Source organism: Sminthopsis crassicaudata, chromosome 2 (genome assembly GCF_048593235.1).
Source record: "Sminthopsis crassicaudata isolate SCR6 chromosome 2, ASM4859323v1, whole genome shotgun sequence".
Lineage (NCBI taxonomy): Eukaryota > Metazoa > Chordata > Mammalia > Dasyuromorphia > Dasyuridae > Sminthopsis > Sminthopsis crassicaudata.
In genome coordinates this window covers 372,428,207-372,451,250 of record NC_133618.1, presented here as the reverse complement: position 1 = coordinate 372,451,250, position 23,044 = coordinate 372,428,207, and the positions used below count along the sequence as shown (strand labels likewise).

The window sequence follows — 23,044 nt, the reverse complement described above, 5'->3', positions numbered from 1 at the left end:
CTTAAGAATAAGAACTATTTCACTTATGTCTTTGTATTAAAAACATCTACCACAATCCTGGCAGAGTAGGCATTTAATATATGCTTACTGGTTAATTATAGATGGAAAACAATTTGTTTTTTATAGGCTTAGTTGTCGTGGTACTGAGATGTCCAAGTTACCATTTTTTTTTTTTTTTTTTTTTTTTTTTTTGAGGCTGGGGTTAAGTGATTTGCCCAGGGTCACCCAGCTAGGAAGTATTAAGTGTCTGAGATCAAATTTGAACTCAGGTCCTTCTGACTTCAGGGCTGGTGCTCTATCCACTGCACCACCTAGCTGCCCCCGAGTTACCAAGTATTTTAAAAAAATAACTACTATGTGCCAACCACTGTGCTAAGTACTGGAGATTTGAAGAAAGTCAAAAAAATCCTTGCTCTCAAAGAACTCACAGTCTAAAGGGGGAGACAGCATGGAAACACAGTTACAGTCTAAAGGGGGAGACAGCATGGAAACACAGTTAACTTGTCTAGGATCACAAAGCCAATCCACATCAAAACTGAACCTAGATATTTTGGACTCCAAGGCCCGATTTCTATTCACTGTGTCTTCATAATAAAAATAGCTTTTTACATTTTATTGATAATATTATTATATTAATTCCTCTAGAAATAAAAGTCTCCTTATTAATGTTGAGCAACTATTAGACAATCTAAAGATTTAGAGATTTAATTCAAGGGAATACTTAACCCATGGAAATAATAAATCCTTCAGGAATTGAGTATCCAGTTCTTTTTTTTTTTTTTTTAACCTTTCTCTAAGGTGTTAACAAATCTCTAATGTGTTAAGTTAAATCATCTTTAGGTAGAAGGCAAAACTGTCAACTGACTTTTTCTCAACCAAATCTTTCACAAGCTGTCTAATCAACAAAATTGGGAAGCAGAAATGTTTTCCTCAAGATTCTTTGATCTTGCTTGATGACCCATCTATACCCTTTCATTATCATATATTTCTTGGTTAAATTTTATGCTCTATCTCAGTAATAATATGTATTTTCCACAGGATCAAGAGTCTCACCATTTCCTTTTGGGTAACCTTTGAGTTTAATTGTTCACAATATTTCATACCTCACAGCCAAAATAATATTTGTTAAAAAGATAAGGACTTTGTTTTAGGGAGCAGCTTGGAGAAATTTAAAGAAAGCACTCATGTCCCAAATGCCAGCTCTTCCCCTTTAAATAATTGAAGATAGCCACCTATCTTGGCCCATAAGTTGTCTCCAGTCTACACATCCTTAATTTGTTCAACTGTTCCTCCTTTGTCATAATTTGCAGTTTCTTCTCATTTTGCTTGACCACTTCAAACCAAGAAGCAGCTCTTCAATGTCCTTTCCTCAGTGTCGAACATTTATGATGGTTCATTATAAGAGTTTGACCAAGAGATAAGGACTGTTATTTTTTCTTTTAAAAAAATTGTTTTGATAAATGTATTTCAATGTAAGTGGTTTCTTTTATCTTATGTATTTTATTTTATACATTAAAAAACATTTTGAGAAGAGATCCATAGGCAAAATCAGGCTGCCAAAGGAGATTATTACACAAAAACCCCATTTTAGAGCAAAGCTTCTTAAAGTGTGGGTGGAGTTATATAACAATGTGCTGGCTACAAAATTATTTATTGTCAGTAAATATTTGATTTATATACCTATTTTTTATATCTGTATACCAGGGTCGGGTAAAAATTTCTGGGCGAAAAGGGGTTGCTGTGGAAAACGTTTAAAGGAGTCCTGTTCTAGAGTTAGACTGAGGAAACTGGGTGGTGCAATGGTTGGCGCCCTGGATTTGGATCAGTCAGAAAAATCTCCAAGTCCGAATTCTGTTTCAAACACTTGGTAGCTGTGTGATCTTAGGCAGGTCACAATCCTGTCTGCTTCAATTTCCTCATGTGCAAAATGAGGATAAGGATAGCACCCAGCATAGTGAGGATAAAATAATATATGCAAAGCACAAATGGATATAAATGACAGCTAATATCATCAGACACTGTTAGATTGAAAGGTAATTAGCAAACAATAAGCCTTCTACACGCCAGGTATATACAAAAGAAATGAAACGCGTGAAAAAGATCTGGGCTTAAGTTCCTCTCTGACACACACTAGCTGGGTGACCCTTGTCCAAGTCATGAAACTGACAGTGCCCACAGGTAACTATTTAATAAGTCACTGAACAGAGGAAAATGCGTACAGGTAGAGGGAGTGTCCTCGCCGGGAAATCTTTACAGCAATAAAATTACAGCAGGTCCGGACAAAGGAGGGGAACTATTTCAAAGAACTTGGAATTAATCAGATCAAGTGGTCTCAGGTGTCTTCCCTTAGAGAGCATCTCACCAGACTGAAAACTGAAAAGTGGGTCGTCAAGGTCACCCAAGAAGTACGTAGTCCGGAGCTGCACCCCGGGGTTCTTGACTCCAAAGTCAGGGCGCTCGCTTCTCGCACGGGGACAATCAAGGAGCCGCCAAGGGCGCCCGATCCCCTCCGGGCCAGTCAGGGGCAGGGCTCAGGCGGCTCCCTCGCTCCTGCCCCCTCACGGCTTCCGTCCTCGCCGGCACGGGACTCCGCCCCTCCCAACCCTCTCCCCGGCCTGGTTCGCGCCGAGTCGACAGCGGAGGTTCCCACACTCTGAGACAGTCTACGGCGGAGGACTCAGCCCCCTTGGGTCCCTCACCTAGCCAGCGGCGGTCCCAGAGGCTCTCGGAGACCCAGACATAGGGGCCGGAGTCCGCGAATGAGCCTGGATCGCCAACGGATGTGTAACTGAGTCCGGGAGGTGGTCGCGCCTGCGCAAACAAACTATAAACAAGCCCTCCCTCCTTTCCGTCGCCGCCGCACTCGGTTGGGAGCGACCGGAGTGGGAGGGTGAGAAGGAAGGCGGGGTGAAAGAGGAGGGGGGGGAGGGAGGTGGCCTCTGGGAAAGTAAGGGACGGCGCCTGCGCAGTGGGTGTGATCCGGGCACTTGGGGCAGGATGAACGCTGCTTTCCAAGATGGCGACGGAGGGAGGAGGGAAGGAGATGAACGAGATTAAGACCCAGTTCACCACCCGGGAAGGTCTTTACAAGCTGCTGCCGCATTCGGAGTACAGTCGGCCCAACCGGGTGCCCTTCAACTCGCAGGGGTCCAACCCCGTGCGCGTCTCCTTCGTCAACCTTAACGACCAGTCTGGCAACGGCGACCGCCTCTGCTTCAATGTGGGCCGGGAGCTCTACTTTTACATCTACAAGGGGGTCCGCAAGGTACCGACCCAGGCGGCGCCAGGGCCCACTGGGGATATGGGTAGGGGCAGCGACATCAGCATGGGCTGCAGGGAACAGGACGGGACCAGGTGACGTGACCCGACCCGGGGAGGAGGCGACGGCCGCTTCACTTCGGAGTGGGCCGGTAACTCCACTTGAGAGTTCTTGGTCTCTGCGCCTGAGCTGGGAGAAGGAGGGAGATAGAGGGGGCGTGTAGGGGGTTCGGGGTACTGACAAGGGGAGAGGAAGCCACGATCAGTCCGGGGAGGCCAACCCCCTCTCGCCAGGTGGCTGCCTTTCTTCACCCCACCCTCCTCCTCCCGGGTCTGTCAGGTTGGGTGACAAGCGTGGAGCGGGCCTGCGGAGTCCATGGGAAAGGGGCGGAGGAGGGGTGGAGGCTGCGAGCAAGGGCTCCCCCTTTTCTAAGGGGACTGGTACAGGGGGTGACTGGGGGAAATCGTAAGACAGCTGGCAGCCGTGCTGGAGGAAGCTGCAGGATTCTTCCCGAAATCCGAAAGGAGCCACTGGAGCGCGGGTGGGGGTTTGGCTAGAGGGGCTGATCCACCTGCTGCCGCACTTCCTAGGAGTCAGTCAGTAGCTCGGGTGTTAACACTTTCTACCTCCAAGCATTCGAGGGAGGGCAGCTGTCGCTGTCTCCTGAGATAGAACGCATGGAAGTGGATCTTCCCCTAGGAAAGATCCTGAAGGATTATGTTTTGCCTGTTTCTAGTATGCGGTTAAGACTAAGTTTTAAACTGAGGGGCGAATCATCTTTTCCTTTATTTTAACTGGTGATATGGGTTCGGTCTGAGAGTTATTCGAACTAATCTTGTCAGAGAAGTGAGTTTAAATCAGGAAAGTCTAAAAAGCTACTTTATTTAGTCCTCTCCTTTTCATGGCAAACAACAGTAATTCTTTTGACCATGCAGTCTGACTCAAGTATATTCACCTTTTAAAAAACAACTTTCGTTTATGCTGTTATGTACTTGTTGACTTTTTGAAATAGATCTTTGAATCTGCTATTAGCAGAGAGAGAATAGTGGAGTCTTTACATATTATCTGAGTAAGAGTATGATCAAACATACTTGATAAATGCTGGTTTTTATTAGTGTCTTAAAATACGCAAATAATGACCAAGAAAACAAATTTTTTTTTCAAATAATTATTTAAAACTACAATATTTTTATTTTACTATTGTGGGGTCATGTGGGGATAAGCACTGTTTGTAAAGCAATTATCAGAAATGTTTCTGCTAGTGATTCTGATACTGGTCAGAATGTGATGGAAAATATTGAAAAAAAGACACTTTTTTTTTTCTTTTAAAGTTGGGAAATGGGGCAGCTAGGTGGCGTAGTGAATAGATCACCAGCCTTGAATTCAGGAGGACCCAAGTTCAAATCTGGTCTCAGACACTTAACACTTCCTAGCTGTGTGACCCTGGGCAAGTCACTTAACCCCAACCTCAGAAAAAAAATAAATAAATAAAGTTGGGAAGTAAGAAAATACTTAGTCCTGTCCCTAACTTTGTCACTGACTTGTTGGGTGATCTTTGCCAAGTTGGTTCACTTTTAACTCTTCAATTTTAAAAAGATTGGTTGATGTGAGTGTGTTGTAGTAAGTGTAAAATACTGTGAAACCCTTAGGCAATAGATGGGAAAGTTACAAATATGAAGAATAGATAGGAAATTGCCGTCTTGATTTTGACTAGGACTCTTAAGGATGGGCTTTCTGGTGAAATTAGTTAATTTCCAAAAAAAAAAAAAAAAAAGTTTAGTTTTAACCTAAACTGATACCAGTTGAACCAGGTTGTTACTTTTAAGTGTTACCTTTTTTACTATTGAGTTTTCTTTCTGAAAATTTCTATTAGGAAACTTATCAGTCCCGGTTTACATCATAAAAAGGGGCTCGTAATCAAAAATTATCTTTGCAATGGTACTTCTTTTTAAGGGACATAATAACCTTTCTTACAAAATGATAATATTAAAGTAAAGAGAGTTTTGCAAAACCACACTAAAAAGTTCTTCTAAATGACTTTTTAAAAAACTAGTAGTTACTTTTACAAAGAATAGAAGCAAGTGGAGGTACAATGAATAGAGCACTGGACTTGTAGTCAGAAAGGCCTGAGTTCAAATAGAGCCTCAGACTCTATTTGAGATATAACTTGTGTGATCCTAGATGAGTCACTTAATCTCTATTAAGCTTGCCTTAGTTTCCTGAATTGTAAAAATGGAGATGATAATAGTACCTAACCTCTCAGGGTGGTTATGAGGATCCAATGAGATTTTTAAGCACTTAGTTCCATGGCTGACACATAGTAAGTTGTATGTAAATGTTTTTTCCTTATCCATCTCCCTTGTCTATATGATCATATTTATATTTTGATGCTAATTTACAATATTTCTTTTTAATGTTTGGCCCTTTTGGGATTTCTATAATATGGGATACTTTATATTTCTTCAGTGCATCATAAAATACTTAAATTTCTGTTTTTATTGTCTGAATTTGCAGCTTATTTCATGTTTCTTTCTATCTAATTGTTAGTCACTTTTATATACCACTTAAAAGTTTGCAAAGTGCTTTCCTCAGAACAACTCTGTGAATTGTAAAGTATGAATAATACCTGTATTTAACAGATGGGGACACAAGTTCTGAGCTATAGTGACTTGCCCTGGCAATAAATAACTGGTCAATATCTGGGGCAAGATTTGACTTCTAGTCCCCTGACTCCAAATCTAACATTCTTGACATTGCATCTTCCTTTCCTCTACCTGTGCCAATTTGCTTCTCATTCTTGTAGTAGTTATTTTATTCTTTTGTGAGTTCTTTTAAAATTTGAAATACCTTGAAGAATATATTTATAAAACTAGAAAATTGAAATTTCATTATTTTGCCATTAAGTGATAATGATGTAAATTTTAAAATCTAATTTTGATGATGTGAAATATTTGTAAAATCATCCCTTGTGTAAGGAATCTAAAATGAACATTTATTCATATCTAGAGTTTTCAGTTTTGATAGATTAATTCAACAAGTTGAGACAAATTTATAGAATATATAGATTTTTAGAACACTTAAAATTTTAACTAATGAGTAATAGAGTTAATGAAGATCTTCATGATGATATGTTGCCATTCTTGTGGAGATGAAACTGGGATATGATTTAAGAATTACTTTGGCCCATATTTATGACTAACTGCCCAAATAAAACCTTATGTTTAAACTAAGTCAAGCCTTGTGTTAGTAATTCAATGAAGTATTGAAATCCAGCTGAATTTAGGATATCATTTTCATGATGAGAAGAAATTAGTCAGGCTCTTATTTTGCAAGTTTAGTTAGAATATGAGTTCTTCAGTTTTTTTCTTATTGATTGGTTCCCTGCTTTCCACAAACATGCCTAGATTTTCCCCATCCTTAAAAAATTTTCACTAAATCCAGTCATTTCTACTAGCTATTGTCATACATCTTTCTTCTTTCTCAGCCATATTTTTTGAAAAAGCCATTTTTTTGTGTCTCCATGTACTCTCTTCTAAACCTTTTTCAATGAGATTTCTGACTTCATTATCCAACTAAAAATGGTCTATGAAGTTACCAAAGATCCCTTAATATCTAAATTTAATGGCCTTTTCTCCTTGTCCTTCTTGACCTCTTCACAGCATTTGATATTGTTGACTTCCCTCTCCTGGATACTCTCCTTTCGATTATTCAGCAAATATTTGTCAATCACCTGTGTTCTAGATACTGTGCTAGGTGCTGAAGATAATCTGAATTTTCATGATACTACACTTTTGTAGTTCTCCTAGTTGTCTGGCCTGTCTCACTCTTCTTCCCTGGTCATCGTCCATTTTATGAATGCTAGCTCTGGATGTTTTCCAAAGGCTCTTTCATGGGACTTTTTTTTTTTTTTTCCCTTATACCCATGGATTCAATTATTATGGCAATACAGATGACTCCCAGAGCTGTAAATCCAGGCATAATCTCTGTCTTGAGCTCTAGTTGTGCATCTCCAATTGTGTATGTTGCAGGTGTCTCAAACTGAAGGTGTTCAAAATAGGATTCGCCATCTTTGCTTCCAAATTTATTCTTCTTCTGAACTTTCACTGTCACTGTTGAGAGTATCACTATGTTTCTGTTACCCAGATTTGCAACAAAGATTTGCAGTTTTTGACTCGATCTTTGCATCCCTACTTGCCAAATCTTCTTGTTTCTATTACTATATGATATGCCTCATATTTTTTCCTGTTCTCCACTCATGCAATTTACCCTAATCAGCCTTAATCACCTCTAGCATCCACTGCAATCGCATCTTATTTGGTCTCTCTACCTGAAGCCTCTCCCTTTTCCAGTTGATTTTCTTAATAAGCATTTTGGTCATGTTACTCTCATATTTAAATAAACCTTCCATTTACCTCTTAGATCTACAAACTTCGCTGTTTGTTAAAGCTCTGCACAGCATGACTCCTTCCTACTTTTCCAATCTTCTTCCATTTCATTCCCCTTCCCACATTTATTTTCCAGTCCAGCTCTACTGGCCGCCTTGCTGTTTTCATTGATCTTCCATTTTCTTGACACTGCATTGACTGTCTCTCATACTTAGAATTCACTCCGTTTTCACACTAACTTTTTGGAATTTCTCATTTATCTTCAAGTGAGGCAACACTTTCTCCATAAAGCCTTTCTTCATCTACTTATCCATCCCCAGCTTCTTGTGTATGCATTCTTAAAACTGTCTTATATTTATTTTATATTATTAATGTTTTTAGTTGTGGGCATGTCTTCCTGTTTAGCAGGGAACCTGTCACATCTGTGACAGAGTAACCTATCATACAGAACACACTTAATAAATGGTTGTTAATTAGCAATATAAATCAGTCACTTATTTTAAGTGTATAAGACATTGATATGGATTTTTATTTTTTCTTTTGTAAGTTAATAATATTTATCTCAAAATTGACAAATGAGTTATTTCAAACTCAAAAGTGATGGGATAGAAGCAAAATGATAGGTATAACTGAAAATGAAATAATAAATTCCCCAAATTATTTTGTTTAGAACCAAAGAAAAGCATATTTATTGCAAATAGGTCTCTAGAACTAGACATTAGCATCTTTTCTTAGTGTATTAAATTGAGCTTTAAAGTAGCTTCTTATTTCAAAATAAGTTTTGTATTAGCCACTTTAATTAAATATATTTTCTTTTAGCTATGTTTTAGTTTTAAAAATTGTACTTGGCACTTCTGCTTTTTGATGTTCATTTGTGTTATGTCTCTTCAAAAAAAAAAGTATCTACTAAGACTGAACCTGATACTGGATAAGTGCCTAAAATAATTTAACAATTATATATAGCAATTATAGTATTGATAGTTAGCAAATTGACTTTGAATTTGAAAGTTGTAAAATGAAAGAAAATGAAATAATGAAATTTCATGAAAAGTAAACCAAATAGCTCTAATTTTATATATAATTTCCTATCATACTATATTTCCTGCCAAATTAATGTTGAAATAATAGCACATCTTTGCAACTATGGGGAAATGATCTTGTCAAATTCAGAGTAAAAAGAAAAAATATATACATGTTTATTTTGAAAAAAGATTTGAGTTTTAGCAAAATATTAATTAACTTTGAGATCTTTTGTAAAAGTGGTATACTTGAAACAGAACAAACTTTGAATGACCATTTTGCACATTTAATGTCTGATTGTAAAACCAGCATATATTATATAAATCAGCATAATGACAACAATGGAACTTTCTCTGTTTGGTTTTGGCTCAACTTTTAAATATTCACAATACTCTATATAGGGATAACATGATGGAACAGTTAGAGAACTGGCTTAGAGGCAGGAAAACCTGAATTCAAGTTTTCTCTCTCACATGTGTTGGCTGTGTGATCCTGGTCAAGTCTAAAATCAGAAAATGCAAAGAATGTCCTTACCTTCGTAGATAGAGGGAATTTCTCCACATAGAAGTTCTCTATGCCAGTGAAATTGGGTCCAGGCTCTGTTCCCAATATTGTATAAAATATTCTGAGGAATATGAATGAATTGGTTTTTAAAAAATTTTTTATTTTACTCAGTTATATATAAAAATGCCATTTTTGTTATACATTAATATTTTGAATGAATATTTTTGAAAGATTCTACGTAATAGATGTTCATTTTTTAATGATTCCTACTTTGGGAAGTTTAATTGGACAATTTTTCAACTTTTAAGACTATGACTGTTAGTGTTTGAGGCACCTAAATGTGATAGTAGAAAGAAGTCAAGAAGATTTGAGTTTGAATTCTGTGTTATATATACACACTAGCTGACTGGACTAGTCTCTTAATCTTTCTCAGCCTCAGTGTCTTTATCTATGAAATAGGGATTATAGCATATATCCATACTTAACAGGATTGTTCTAAGGATCAAATGAGATAATGTATAAAGTGCTTTGCAAACCTTAAAATGTTTCAAAAATTCTAAATTATTATACTAATTGATCATAAAAATAAGTTTATGATACACATTTACTATTATGATGGGGATATGTTTTATGTGAGAAAAAGTGATTTTAGCTTCTCACAATGAAAGTTGATTCACATTTAGCCCCCAAGGGCAAGTCTGTGGTCAGAAGGATAGTGAATAGATAGCCAGCAGCCTCAACACTCCCACAGTTCATATTGCTCCCAGAATTGATCTGACTGCCTTCTTGTTGGTAAGCTTCCTTTTATTGAAAGTGTTTTATTGGAAGTGTTAAAGCAGAGATGACTTTTCACCTTACCTGTGTTAGGGATGTTGTTGAAGAATTCCTTCTTTGGGTGAGGCTACATAACCTTTAAGATACCTCTAGGATTCTGTCATATGTCATATCACAGACACATATATCATATAATTCTTTGCATTTCTAAGACAGTGGGAATCCTGTTGAATTGTAAGTACTAAGAGTTGTCTTCACTCCCCTCTCTCCCCAGACAGTTGGGGTTAAGTGACTTGCCCAGGGTCACACAGCTATTAAATGTTAAGTGTCTGAGGTCAGATTTGAACTCAGATCCTCTTGACTTCAGGGCTGGTTCTCTATCTATTGTGCTACCTAGCTACCCCTTTCCCCCTCACTTTTTATGTGATTTATGATTTTTTTCCTTAATAAATTGTAAATTCTTTATATTGGGTTGCAAAATAATGAGGAAATATCTATCCTTTCCCCCTCCCACTTTATTAAATGCTCCTAAATTTTCTTTCTTTTTCTTTTAACTAAAGCTTTTTTATTTTCAAAATATATGCATATATAATTTTCAACATTCACTCTTGCAAAATCTTGTATTCTTGTATTTTTTTTCTCCCTTTCCCCCACCCCTTCCCTTGGACAGAAAGTAATTCAGTATATGTTAACATATTTCCACAATTATCATGCTGCAAAAGAAAAATCAGATCAAAAAGAAAAAAAAAAAGAAATCAAAAGCAAGCAAACAACAAAAAGAGTGAAAATTTATGTTGTGATCCACACTCAAGTCCCATAGTCCTCTCTATTGGTGCAGATGACTCTCTTCATCACAAGACTTGGAACTGCTATGACTTGTTAAAAAGAGCCACATCCATCAGAATTGATCATTGTATAATCTTGCTATTGTGTACAATGATTACCTGGTTCTGCTCACTTCATTTAATTGTTCCTCAAATTTTCAAAGTTTCAAAGACTTTTTGTTTCAGTATTAGCAGGTGGGTGGTGGTTGAACAGGATCATGGATCATTTAAAGCAGGCTTAGGAAAAAAAAAAAATTTTAAGCTACCTTGAGTTTTTTGACTTTGGGGATGTTGTGAGGAAGGGCGATGTATGTGATATATCCTGGGATTCTTAGTCATAAGTTTGCATTAAGGCAAACAAGAGCAAATGATATAGCTTTCCTAAATGCATCAGTTGGTATTATTGAGCAAAGGGTTATGAAGACAATGATTATCTTTAATTTTATTATTGTAAAATTAATTTAGGAAATTGGTGTTAATTCTTAGATTTTAATCAAAACCTTTAATCTGAATCAGAACTTACTGGTAGATTTTTGGCAGGCTGGTGATAGCTTCAAACTAATTTCTATTGGATTATTTTCTGCAGTTTGTATTTAAATAAAATTTATGAGGGGTACTGGTATTTCTTGGAAAATATTTTGTTATTTTGCTTGCTGTTTGTTAGTATTAAAGGTATTGCCATGTTTGGTCATAATTTCCTATCCTATCTCCTACTGTTTCCCTCCTAAACCTCTTCATTCTTACTAACTTCTACTTCTATCTCTTCCTGCTCTTTGCCCCTTCTCTGTCTACTTGCCTTTCCTTTGTTCAGTCATGTCTTTGTAGTAGAGCAACATGTTTAAGTATATGCTCTGTCACCCACCTATGACTTTCTTTTAGTCAAAAGTCAACAAACATTTATTAAGCCCTTTTTATATACTAGTCAGTGTGCTAGAGAGACATGGAGGAAATAACATGCAAACACCTGTGTTCATGTGAGATAACATAGTGGGCAAATTAGAGATCTCTCAGAAGAAAGGAATTAGTGATTTACCGGGGACCAGGAAAGGACTTTTAAAAAAATTAATAATTTTTTAAAAATTTCAAAATACATGCAAAGATAATTTTCTTTTTTTAAAATTATAACCTTTTTATTTATAAGATATATGCATGGGTAATTTTTCAGCATTGACAATTGCAAAACCTTCTGTTCCAACTTTTCCCCTCCTTCCCCTTACCCCCTCCCCTAGATGGCAGGTAGACCAATACATGTTAAATGTGTTAAAGTACATGTTAAATACAATATATGTATACATATGCATACAGTTATTTTGCTGTACAAGAAAAATCAGACTTAGAAATAAGGTAAAGTTAACCTGAGAAGGAAATAAAAAATGCAAGCAGACAAAAACAGAAGGAGTGGAAATGCTATGTTGTGGTTCACAATCATTTCCCAGAGTTCTTTCGCTGGGTGTAGCTGGTTTTCTTCATTATTGAACAAATGGAACTAATTTGGTTCATCTCATTGTTGAAGAGACCCATGTCCATCAGAATTGATCATCATATAGTATTGTTGAAGTATATAATGATCTCCTGGTCCTGCTCATTTCACTCAGTATCAGTACATGTAAATCTCTCCAGGCCGCAAAGATAATTTTCAACATTCCCTTGCACAATTTTTCTCCCTCCCTTCTCCCCATCCCTATCCCCTAGCAGCAAGTAATCCAATATATGTTAAACATGTGCAATTCTCCTATATATATTTCCACATTTATAATGCTTGCACAAGAAAAATCAGATCAAAAAGGAAAAAAAAAAATGAGAGAGAGGAAAAAAAAAACAAAACAAAACCAAAAAAGGTGAAAATACTATGTTGTGTTCTACATTCAGTCAGGAAAGACTTTTGCAGGAGTTGGATTGTTAGCTGAAACTTGAAGGAAGCTAAGAATTAGAGATGAGAAGTAAACACATTCTAGGCCTGAGGAAAGCCATTGAAAATACATAAAATTAGAAGATAAGAGAAATGGCAAATAGCCACTATAACTGGACTGCAGAATATAGGGAGGGAGAACAAGGTATAGGAAAAGTTAGAAGGAATTAGTATAAAGATTTATAAAAGTCCTTTTTTTTGGTCTACCACCATCTCTTTCTTGACAGTTTTCAAAACCTTGGATCATCCCTACTATCTACCTTTCTCATTTCTGTTCTGAAACACAGCTAGAAAGTGGGAATGTAACCACTGTGTGATCAGTTGCACTTACAGACTCATGTTTTCTAATCTCAGGTAGGCTGCCTTACAGGTAATTTATGTGGTGAAAAGATAGAGGCGATCTGGAAAGGGAAACTAGTTCAGTTCTAACCTTGGACACTTAATTTTTGTCTCACTTTTTTAAAATTGTAAAATGGGGTTTAATAATAGCATCTACCTTCTAGGATTATTGTCAAGATCAAATGAAATAATATTTGTAAAGTACTTGGCACAATGTAAGCATATGAATAAATGGTCATTCCTTCTCCTCTTCCCCTCCTCCCAACCTCCTTCTTGCTGCAGGACCTGAAAACTTTTTATTCTTTTTTGATTCATTCCTAGTGTATCTACTATTGTGTTTTTCAGCAAACCCCAAAGTTTAGAAATGAAAGAGAATTGAGAGGTCATCTAGCATCTCATTTTACAGATGAAGAAACAGACCCAAAGATGTTAAGTGACTTGTCCCTATCATATAGGTTATAAATAACATAATTAGGATTTGAACCCAGATTCTCTGATATCAAATATGGTGATCTTTTCAATGTATTTTGACTTTGTTCTTTTCCCAAGGAACTTTATACTAAGAAAACAGATGCTATCTCTCTTGAACTTCTCTCATCTACTTCATCCTGTCTTCTTTATTCTTTTCTCTGAGAGTCTTTCCAAGTCCAATCACTGTCATCTATTCTTGATCCTATTTTATTTCTCATCATTTATAGTTCTTCATACCTGCAAATGTACTTATGGTTGGTTACCTTGTTGTTAAAAAGTCTTGAGTGGCACTGCCATACTCTCAGGCTCTTGTCTTTTATTCTTCATGCCAGACTATCATAATCGTTCCATTTCCTGTGCTTCTCAATCACAACCCAAATCCTTTCAGTCTAGCTTCCGGCTGCAAAACACTAAGTTAAAATTGTTCTGTCTATAAAGTTATCCATGAACTCTTAATTATTAGATCCAGTGGCTTTTTTTTTTCCAGTCTTCAAACTCCTTAATATTTCTGCAGCTATCTGTTGATCACTTCTTCCTGAATATTCAATCCAACCTTCCTGATTTCTTCCTAGTCTTCTCTGCTGGATCAGTTTTAATCTTTCCCCATAATGTAGGTGGTAGCCAGCAGACTCTGCCTTGGTTTTTCATTTTTACTTTAGCTGAAGCATAGTAGATTTTGCTCTGGTACCTTATTTTAACTCTGTGAATTTTTCTGTTTCAATTTTTCCCCCTAATTATTAAACAACACATTTATTGTAGTATGCTTTCTTCTTCTGTTATGAATAAATTCAGCCCATTCTCATCCAGTTTTTTGATTCTGTATTTCCATGCATTATATTCTCTGATATTTTTCCTTTATTTTTCCATTCCCCTGTAAAAATTTGTTTTTCTTAATTCCTTTAGTCTGTCCTTTTTCTTCTCCCTTTTCTGTTTTCTTATTAAGTGAAATGTATCTTTATACCCAATTGTGTGTGTATTCTTTCCCCTTTTGATCAGTCTGAGGTTTGAGTGATATCTGCTCTTATGTGAAATACTTTTCTCCTATCTTTCCTCTCTCCTTTCTCTCTGACCTCCATGTATTACTCTGTTTCCTTTTCCATTCTTTTGAGGTCGTCAGAACAAAGCTACTTCTCAGCTGTATGTTTAATTAGACTCTTTTTGTGACCTGTTATGAAGATAGAATTCTGAAGGGATACATGTCTCTTCTCCCAATTTTATATTGTAATCATTTTATCTCTTTCTGGTCCCCTATGATTGTTCATCCGTGTTTCCGTTAAGTTTCTCCTGCGTATTGTACTAGAAACGCTAGCCTTGGCAATAAGAGCCGAGAAAGAAATTCAAGGAATTAGAGTAGGTAATGAGGAAATCAAACTATCACTCTTTGCAGATGACATGATGGTATACTTAGAGAACCCCAAAGACTCTACTACTAAAAAGCTATTAGAAATAATTCAGAACTTAAGCAAAGTTGCAGGATACAAAATAAGTCCACATAAATCCTCAGCATTTTTATACATTACCAACACAATCCAACAGCAAGAGATACAAAGAGAAATTCCATTCAAAATAACGAACGATGGTATAAAATATTTGGGAATATATCTACCAAAGAATAGTCAGGAATTATATGAGAAAAATTACGAAACACTTGCCACAAAAAATAGTCAGATTTAAATAATTGGAAAGATATTAAGTGCTCTTAGATAGGCCGAGTGAATCTAATCAAGATGACAGTACTCCCCAAACTAATCTATTTATTTAGTGCTATACCACTCAGACTCCCAAGAAACTATTTTAATGACCTAGAAAAAATAATAACCAAATTCATATGGAAGAACCAAAGGTCGAGAATTTCAAGGGAAGTAATGAAAAAAAAAAAATCAAATGAAGGTGGTCTAGCTGTACCCGATCTACAACTATATTATAAAGCAGTAGTCACCAAAACCATTTGGTATTGATCAGTGGAATAGGTTAGGTTCACAGGGCAAGATAGTGAATAAAAATAGCAATTTAGTGTTTGACAAGCCCAAAGATCCCAACTTTTGGGATAAGAATTCATTATTTGACAAAAACTGCTGGGAAAACTGGAAATTAGTATGGCAGAAACTAGGCATGGACCCACATTTAACACCACATACTAAGATAAGATCAAAATGGGTCCATGATTTAGGCATAAAGAACGAGATCATAAATAAATTAGAGGAACATAGGATAGTTTACCTCTCAGACTTGTGGAGGAGGAAGGAATTTGTGACCAAAGGAGAACTAGAGATCATCATTGATCACAAAAATTTTGATTACATCAAATTAAAAAGCTTTTGTACAAACAAAACTAATGCAAACAAGCTTAGAAGGGAAGTAACAAATTGGGAAAACATTTTTACGGTTAAAGGTTCTGATAAAGGCCTCATTTCCAAAATATATAGAGAACTGACTCTAATTTATAAGAAATCAAGCCATTCTCCAATTGATTAATGGTCAAAATATATGAACAGACAATTTTCAGATGATGAAATTGAAACTATTTCCACTCATGAAAGTATTCCAAATCACTATTGATCAGAGAAATGCAAATTAAGACAACTCTGAGATACCACTACACACTTGTCAGATTGGCTAAGATGACAGGAACAAATAATGATGAATGTTGGAGGGGATGTGGGAAAACTGGGACACTGATGCATTGTTGGTGGAATTGTGAAAGAATCCAACCATTCTGGAGAACAATCTGGAATTATGCCCAAAAAGTTATCAAACTGTGCATACCCTTTGATCCAGCAGTGCTACTACTGGGCTTATATTCCAAGGAAATACTAAAGAAGAGAAAAGGACCTGTATGTGCCAAAATGTTTGTGGCAGCCCTTTGTGTAGTGGCTAGAAACTGGAAATGAACGGATGCCCATCAATTGGAGAATGGTTGGGTAAATTATGGTATATGAATGTTATGGAATAGTAATTGTTCTGTAAGAAATGACTAGCAGGATGAATACAGAGAGGCTTGGAGAGACATCAACTGATGCTGAGTGAAATGAGCAGAACTAGGAGATTATTATACACTTCAACAATGATACTGTATGAGGATGTATTCTGATGGAAGTGGATATCTTCAACACAGGGAAGAGCTAATCCAATTCCAATTGATCAATGATGAACAGAATCAGCTACACCCAGAAAAGGAACACTGGGAAATGAGTGTAAACTGTTAGCATTTTTTGTTTTTCTCCCCAGATTATTTTTACCTTTCCGAATCCAATTCTTCCTTTGCAACAACAACAACAAAAAAAATTCGGTTCTGCACATATATATTGTCCCTAGGATATATTATAACATATTTAATATGTATGGGAATGCATATTAGGGGGGGAGTGGAGGGAAGGAGGGGAAAAATTCGGAACAAAAGGGAGTACAAGGGATAATGTTGTAAATAATGCATATGTACTGTCAAAAAATGTTGTAATTATAAAATTAATAAAAAAAAAAAAAGAAAGAAAGAAAGAAAAAGTTTCTCCTGCATTTGTATTTTCATTAGGAATGTTTGGAAATCTTTTTTTTTAAAAGTCCATTTTTTCTTGTGTTATAATTATATTTAATTTTGCTGGGTAAATTATTCTTGCTTTTTACAATGTCTTATTTTAGACTAAATGGTGATGGCTACTAAACCATGCATAATTCTGATTTGTGACTCTTTAGCACTTGAGTTTTTTCTTTTCTGGCTGCTTTATTTTTCTTTCTTTTTCTTCTAATATGGAAGTCTTATGTTCCTGTGAGTTTGTATTTGTTTGTTTTTTTTTTTTTTTTTCTGAAGCAATTGGGATTAAGTAACTTGTCCAGGATCACATAGCTAGGAAGTGTTAAGTATATGAGATCAGATTTGAACTGGGGTCCTCCTGACTTTAGGGTTGGTGCTCTATCCACTGTGCCACTTAGCTGTCCTTTTTTTTTCTTTTTAAAAACAAATTTTGGGGGGGGAGTTTCATATGGGGAATAGGCAGGGATGGTTGGGTGTTCTTTTCACAACTTGTAGATTCTTTGAGTTTCTCCTTTTCTTCAGGTTCTAAGAGTAGTTTTAACATGTTTTGAAATATAATAAAAAGGATCATTTTTTGGTTATGGTTTTCAGACAGTAAAATGATATTTAAAATTTTTTATTTTAAGTTTCATATTCTCTCCATTCTCCTTTTCTAGGGGGCAAGAAGGCAAGAAAAACAAAATCTGTTACAAATATGTATTGTTATATAAAATAAATTCCTGCACTAATCATGTAAAATAAACTAGCCATGTCCAAAAAAAAAGAAGAAAATATACTACATTCTACACTTTGAGGCCATTAACTTTCTCTCTGTAAGTGGATAGCATATTTTTATCATGACCCCTTTTTAGTGGTTAGTCATTGTATTATCAAGTTAGTAAGTCATTCGAAGTTGATTTCCTTTACAATATTACTATTACTGTTTAAATTGTCCTCTTCTGTCCATTTCACTTTGTTCATATGAGTCTTCCTAGGTTTTAGAGAAACCTATAGAAAACCATAAATTCTTTATAGTACAATGTGTTGTATTCATATATCATAATTTGTTCAGTCATTTGCCATTTGAGTTGGCATCTCCTCAGTTTACAGTACTTTTCCACCACAAAAAGAGCAGCTTTAATTATCTTTATATATATGGGTCCTTTACCTCTTTTTTTGAACTCTTGGAATAGGCTCAGATTTAGTACCAGTATTGCTGAGTCAAAGGGGTATGCGTGGTTTAATAGCTTTTTGAATGTAGTTCCAAAATGTTTTGCAGAAAAGTAGACTAGTTTTCAACTCCACCAATAGTGCATTAGTATAACTTTTCCCACAGTTTCACCATTTGTCATTTTCTTTTTTTGTCAACTTAGCCCGTCTGATGGGTGTGAGGTGATAACTCATAGTGTTTCTAATTTACATTTATCTAATTTAGTGATTTAGATTTAGTTTTCATATGGCTGTTAATAGCTTGGATTTTTTTCCTCTAAAACTGCCTTTTCATATCCTTGACAATTTATCAATTGGATTATAACTAGTCTAGTAAATTTGATTCATTTCTCTATCATAGAAATGAGATCTTTCTCAGAGAAACTTGCTGCAAAATTTTTTTCTCATTTCCTTTTTTGATATTAGCTAGGTTGATTTTGTTTGTGCAGAACTTTTTAATTTTGTGTAATTAGAATTATCCATTATTATCAAAATCATCCATCCCATGAATTTCTTATTTCTTATTTGGTCATGAATTCTTCCCCATCCATAAATCTAACAGGTAATTTCTTCCATGCTTCATTAATTGTTTTATAATGTCACTATTTATAACTACATCATGTACCCATTTTGAGGTTATCTTGGTAAACAGTGTGAGATGTTGTTCTATATCTAGTTTTTGTGAGATTGCTTTCCAATATTCCCAAGCAGTTTTTGTCAAATAGTTATTTCTTGTCCCAGGAGTGGAAATCTTGGAATTTATCAAGCCTTAGGTTTCTGTATTTATTGGCTTCTGTATATTATGTACCTAATCTGCTCCACTGATTTATCTCTTTCTTTCTTACCTAGTAGCAAATTGTTTTGATAATTGCAGGCTGTTATATAATTTGAGATATGGTACTTTTGGCCCCTTTTCCTTCCTTCTTTTTTCCCTTTAATTCCTGTGATAATTTTCATTCCTCCAGATAAATTTTATTATTTTTTTCTAGCTCTGTAAAGTATTAATTTAGGTAGTAGTCATTTTTATTATATATCAAATATAAAGTTTGTTCTATCAGTCTACTTATGAACAATTAATATTTTTCCTTTTATTGTCTTTATTTGTATGAAGATTTTCATAATTTTATTTCTATACTTCCTTTGTGTATCTTGGCACATAGACTCCCAAGTGTTTTATGCTGTCTTTAGTTATTTTAACTTTCTCTTCCTGTCTCTTCCTGCTATACTTTGTTGGTAATATATAGAAATGCTGATGATTTATATGGGTTTATTTTATATCCTATAAGTTTACTGAAGTTGTTAACTGGTTCAGCTAGCTTTTTAGTTGATTTTCTAGAATTTTCTAAGTATACTTTCTATATGTATTTCTAAGTATACTTATACATCTATATACTTCTGCAAATAGTAATAGTTTTATTTTTTCATTCTAATTCCTTTGATTTCTTCATCTTTTTGATATAGCTAGCATTTCTAGTACAGCATTGAATGATAGTGATGTTTCATCCCTTTCTTATTGGAAAGACTTCTAACTTATTCATCATTACTTTTTGTTTTAGATAGATACTACTTATCATTTTTACGAAAGCTCCTTTTATTCCTATAATTTTTGTTGTTAATGTGATTAATTATGCTTACCATTTTCCTAATATCAGAGCAGCTCTCCATTCTTAAAATAATGCTAGCCTGGTCATAGAGTTTGATTTTTATGACATATTATCTTCTTGCTAGTCTTTTTTAAAAATTTCAAATAAATTATTTAATATTTATTTTAATTAATATAGATTTGGGAGTTTATTGTTTTTCTCTGTTTTGACTCTCTGATTTTAGGTATAAACTCTATTTTGTCATAGAAGAAATTTGATAGGACTTCTTTACCTAGTTTTTAAAAGTTTGTATATTATTTTTTTTGTTTCTAACTTTGGTAAGAATTTGCTTGTAAATTCATCTGATACTGGTTTTTTTTCTTAAGGAATTCATCCTTATTTGTTTGATTTCTTTTCCTACCACACAGTTACTTAAGTATTCTATTTCCTATTCACTTAACAATTTATATTTTTGTAAATATTCATTCATTTTATTTAGATTGTCAGTTTTAATGACAGGCAAAATCGTTCTTAGTTGCTTTTATTACTTTATTGGTTGTGAATTTACCTTTCTTATTTTTGATATTGGTAATTTAGTTTTCTTTTAAAAACTCAAATTAGCCAATGTCTTATTGATCTTTTTTCCCTCTTTCTGCTTTCATGTTTTAGTTTAATGTTTGTTTACTTTCAATTTTTTTAGTCTGTCCTTTGATTTTTCAGGATTTCTATTTTGGTATTGAATTTTTGATTTGTTGGTTTTCTAGGGTTTTGTTTTGGTTTTTTTTTTTTTAGTTGTATACCCAACCTTTTGATCTCTTTATTTTATTGATATAAACATTTAGTAATAGGAATATTTTTATATTAAGTACTGTTTTAGCTGCAGCCCACAAATTTTGGCCTGTTTTTTCATTGTTTTCAACTTTGTTTCTATAATTTATTCTTTGAAAATTCAGTCTTTAGGATTAAGTTATTTAGTCTCCAATTAATTTTCGACCTATGTTTCAAAGGTTCCTTAATGGATGTAATGGGTTTTTTTTTTTGGGGGGGGTATATGTTATGGTTAGTAAAAGATCCATTTAATATTTCCGTTGTTCAGTCAAGTTCTCTTCATGTTCCCATGAACCACAGCACACTAATGCTGTCCATGGTGTTTTCTTGGCAAAAATCCTGGAGTGGATTCCCATTTTCTTTTTCAGTGGATTAAGACAGAGGTAAAATGACTACAGAGCAGTCGGCTCTTCCTGACTTCAGACCACTTAGCCATTAGCTGCTTTTATACATTTATTTGTGAGGGTTTTATACCATGTTAAATTTTTTTGTGAAAATGCCATGTGCAGGTGAAAAATAGCTATAACTCCTTTCAGCACCCACTCATTATTCCCCAAAGATGTATCATATTTAATTTTTCTAAAATTCTGTTCCTCTCCTTAACTTCTTTCTTATGGTTAGATCTATATGGTTGAGAGGAATAAATTGGATTTCTTCTTATAATTCATCTAATTTTTCCTTTTAAGAATTTGGATGTCATTCCATTGGGGGGGGGGGTGTTCAGTATTGCTATTAATTCATTGTCTATGGTACCTTTTAGCAAAAGGTAACTTCCCTGTTTATCTTTTATCTCAGTTTATTTTTGCTCTTACAAAATGCAAAATGGATTTTGCTCCACCCTTTTATTTTAATTCTTTGTGTATCTTTCTACTTCAGGTGTGTTTCTTATAAACAATATGTGGGATTCTGATTTATAATCCATTCTGCTGTCCTTTTTGGTAGGTTCTCCAAATTCCACTCATTACTGACAGAAAAGTAATGGGCTGCAGAATAAGATTTGGATATGGCTATTGTGGGAATTTGTTTTTGCCTTATTATTCAAATATGTTTATTATATGGTCTTTATTTTTGGGAGGGGATATTTTTTATTTCCCAGTTTGAGGAGGAAGGTGGGGGATAGGGATAATGTAGGCTCACAAAAATGTAAAGAAAAAATTTAGGGTATAAAAATGCCTGTTTTATTTGTGTTTGTCAAGTTCAGAATAGAAAATAATTAAAACAAAGTTAAATTGTGTGTTTGGGTGTGTGTGTGCACTGTGCATATGCAATCTCCTTGAAAGTAAGATCTGTTTTTGTCTGTATTTCTAGCACCTGGAATAGTGCCTTGCAATAGGTTTAAATGTAGCATGAGTTGTAAGGCAATATTTTTTATTGTTTAGAGAAGAAATGTTAAGTGCCTTATGGAATCTATGTTGCCTTTCCTTACATATAGTAGCATAGATAATTATGAATGCATAGAGAAATAGAAGAGTATGGTGGTGGGGAAAAGTATTAAGATAGAAGTTCTGTATAGCATATTGAGAATTGCAATTTTAATAGTCTCAAGTCTTTCCAAACCAAATCTTTTCTTTCACATTTTGAAGGAGTATTTGTAGATTTTTATTTATTCTGGAAGTGAATGTGTAGAGCATTTTTGTGTTATGAACTTTTATGCCTATATGATTAAGCTTTTGGACTCCTCAGAATAATGTTTTTAAATGCATAAAAAAAATACATAAGATTATAAAGCAAGTCATTTTTAAAGAATTATAGTTATCAAAAAAGATTTTTTAATTCACTGACCTCAGGTAAGAAAACTGATTTATGTGGTACCCTTGATCTTTCCTCCATTTTGCTAGCTTTATATTGTGTATTCCTTTGCTCAATATTATTGTCACCAACAGGGTCACAAAGAACTTGCTACATTGGGCCATATCTATTTTCATCTAGATCTGTATTTAACAGCAGTTTCAAGGATTTATTATTATTTTTGTTTTCCTGATGTCAATCTTAGAAGTTAAGACTCTCCCGGTTTTTAGTAGTCATTATTCAGTTTTCATTCATTAATTTACCTACGGGCTTTTTAGAATTGTTTTTTTGCTTAGATCTACTATCTCTTGTGGAGGCAACTAGATTGCTCAATGGATGGACTTTTGGGCCTCAAGTCAGGAAGACCAGAATTTAAATCCAGCCTCAGATACTCCTCAGCTCTGTGACACTGGATAAATCACTTCTGTTTGCAGGCACTGCTGAACACCCACCACCACCTTTTGTAGTAGTGAGCTGTGAAATTATTCTTATTTAAACTTAATTTGTGCATGTTGAAAAGTATATTCCGCAGTCAGAATATCTTGAGATTTGGTTCATTTTATTTAAGGTTTGTGAAGTTTTTTGTCTGTTCTGTTTTCTCCTCTCCCGTTTTTTCCTCTTCTTAGTATCTTTTATCTTTTTC

General features: G+C 34.9%; 1 protein-coding gene across 9 annotated transcripts in view; it reads left to right on the top strand.

Annotated features, from left to right (window-relative positions):
- Positions 1-2,947: 2,947 nt before the first annotated feature.
- WDR20 (WD repeat domain 20) overlaps positions 2,948-23,044 on the top strand; it is a 94,426-nt gene continuing 74,329 nt past the window's right edge. For 5 of the 9 annotated variants that reach the window (XR_012486595.1, XR_012486594.1, XR_012486593.1 and 2 more), the window contains exon 1: positions 2,952-3,265. Coding sequence is in view for 4 of the 9 variants with exons in the window: in XM_074291216.1 (XP_074147317.1) it covers positions 3,017-3,265 (249 nt within the window). In the remaining 5 variants the exon portion in view is untranslated. Of the gene's footprint in view, positions 3,266-23,044 lie in introns of all 9 variants that reach the window. The other 4 variants (XR_012486597.1, XR_012486596.1, XM_074291220.1 and 1 more) reach the window with 2 other exon arrangements.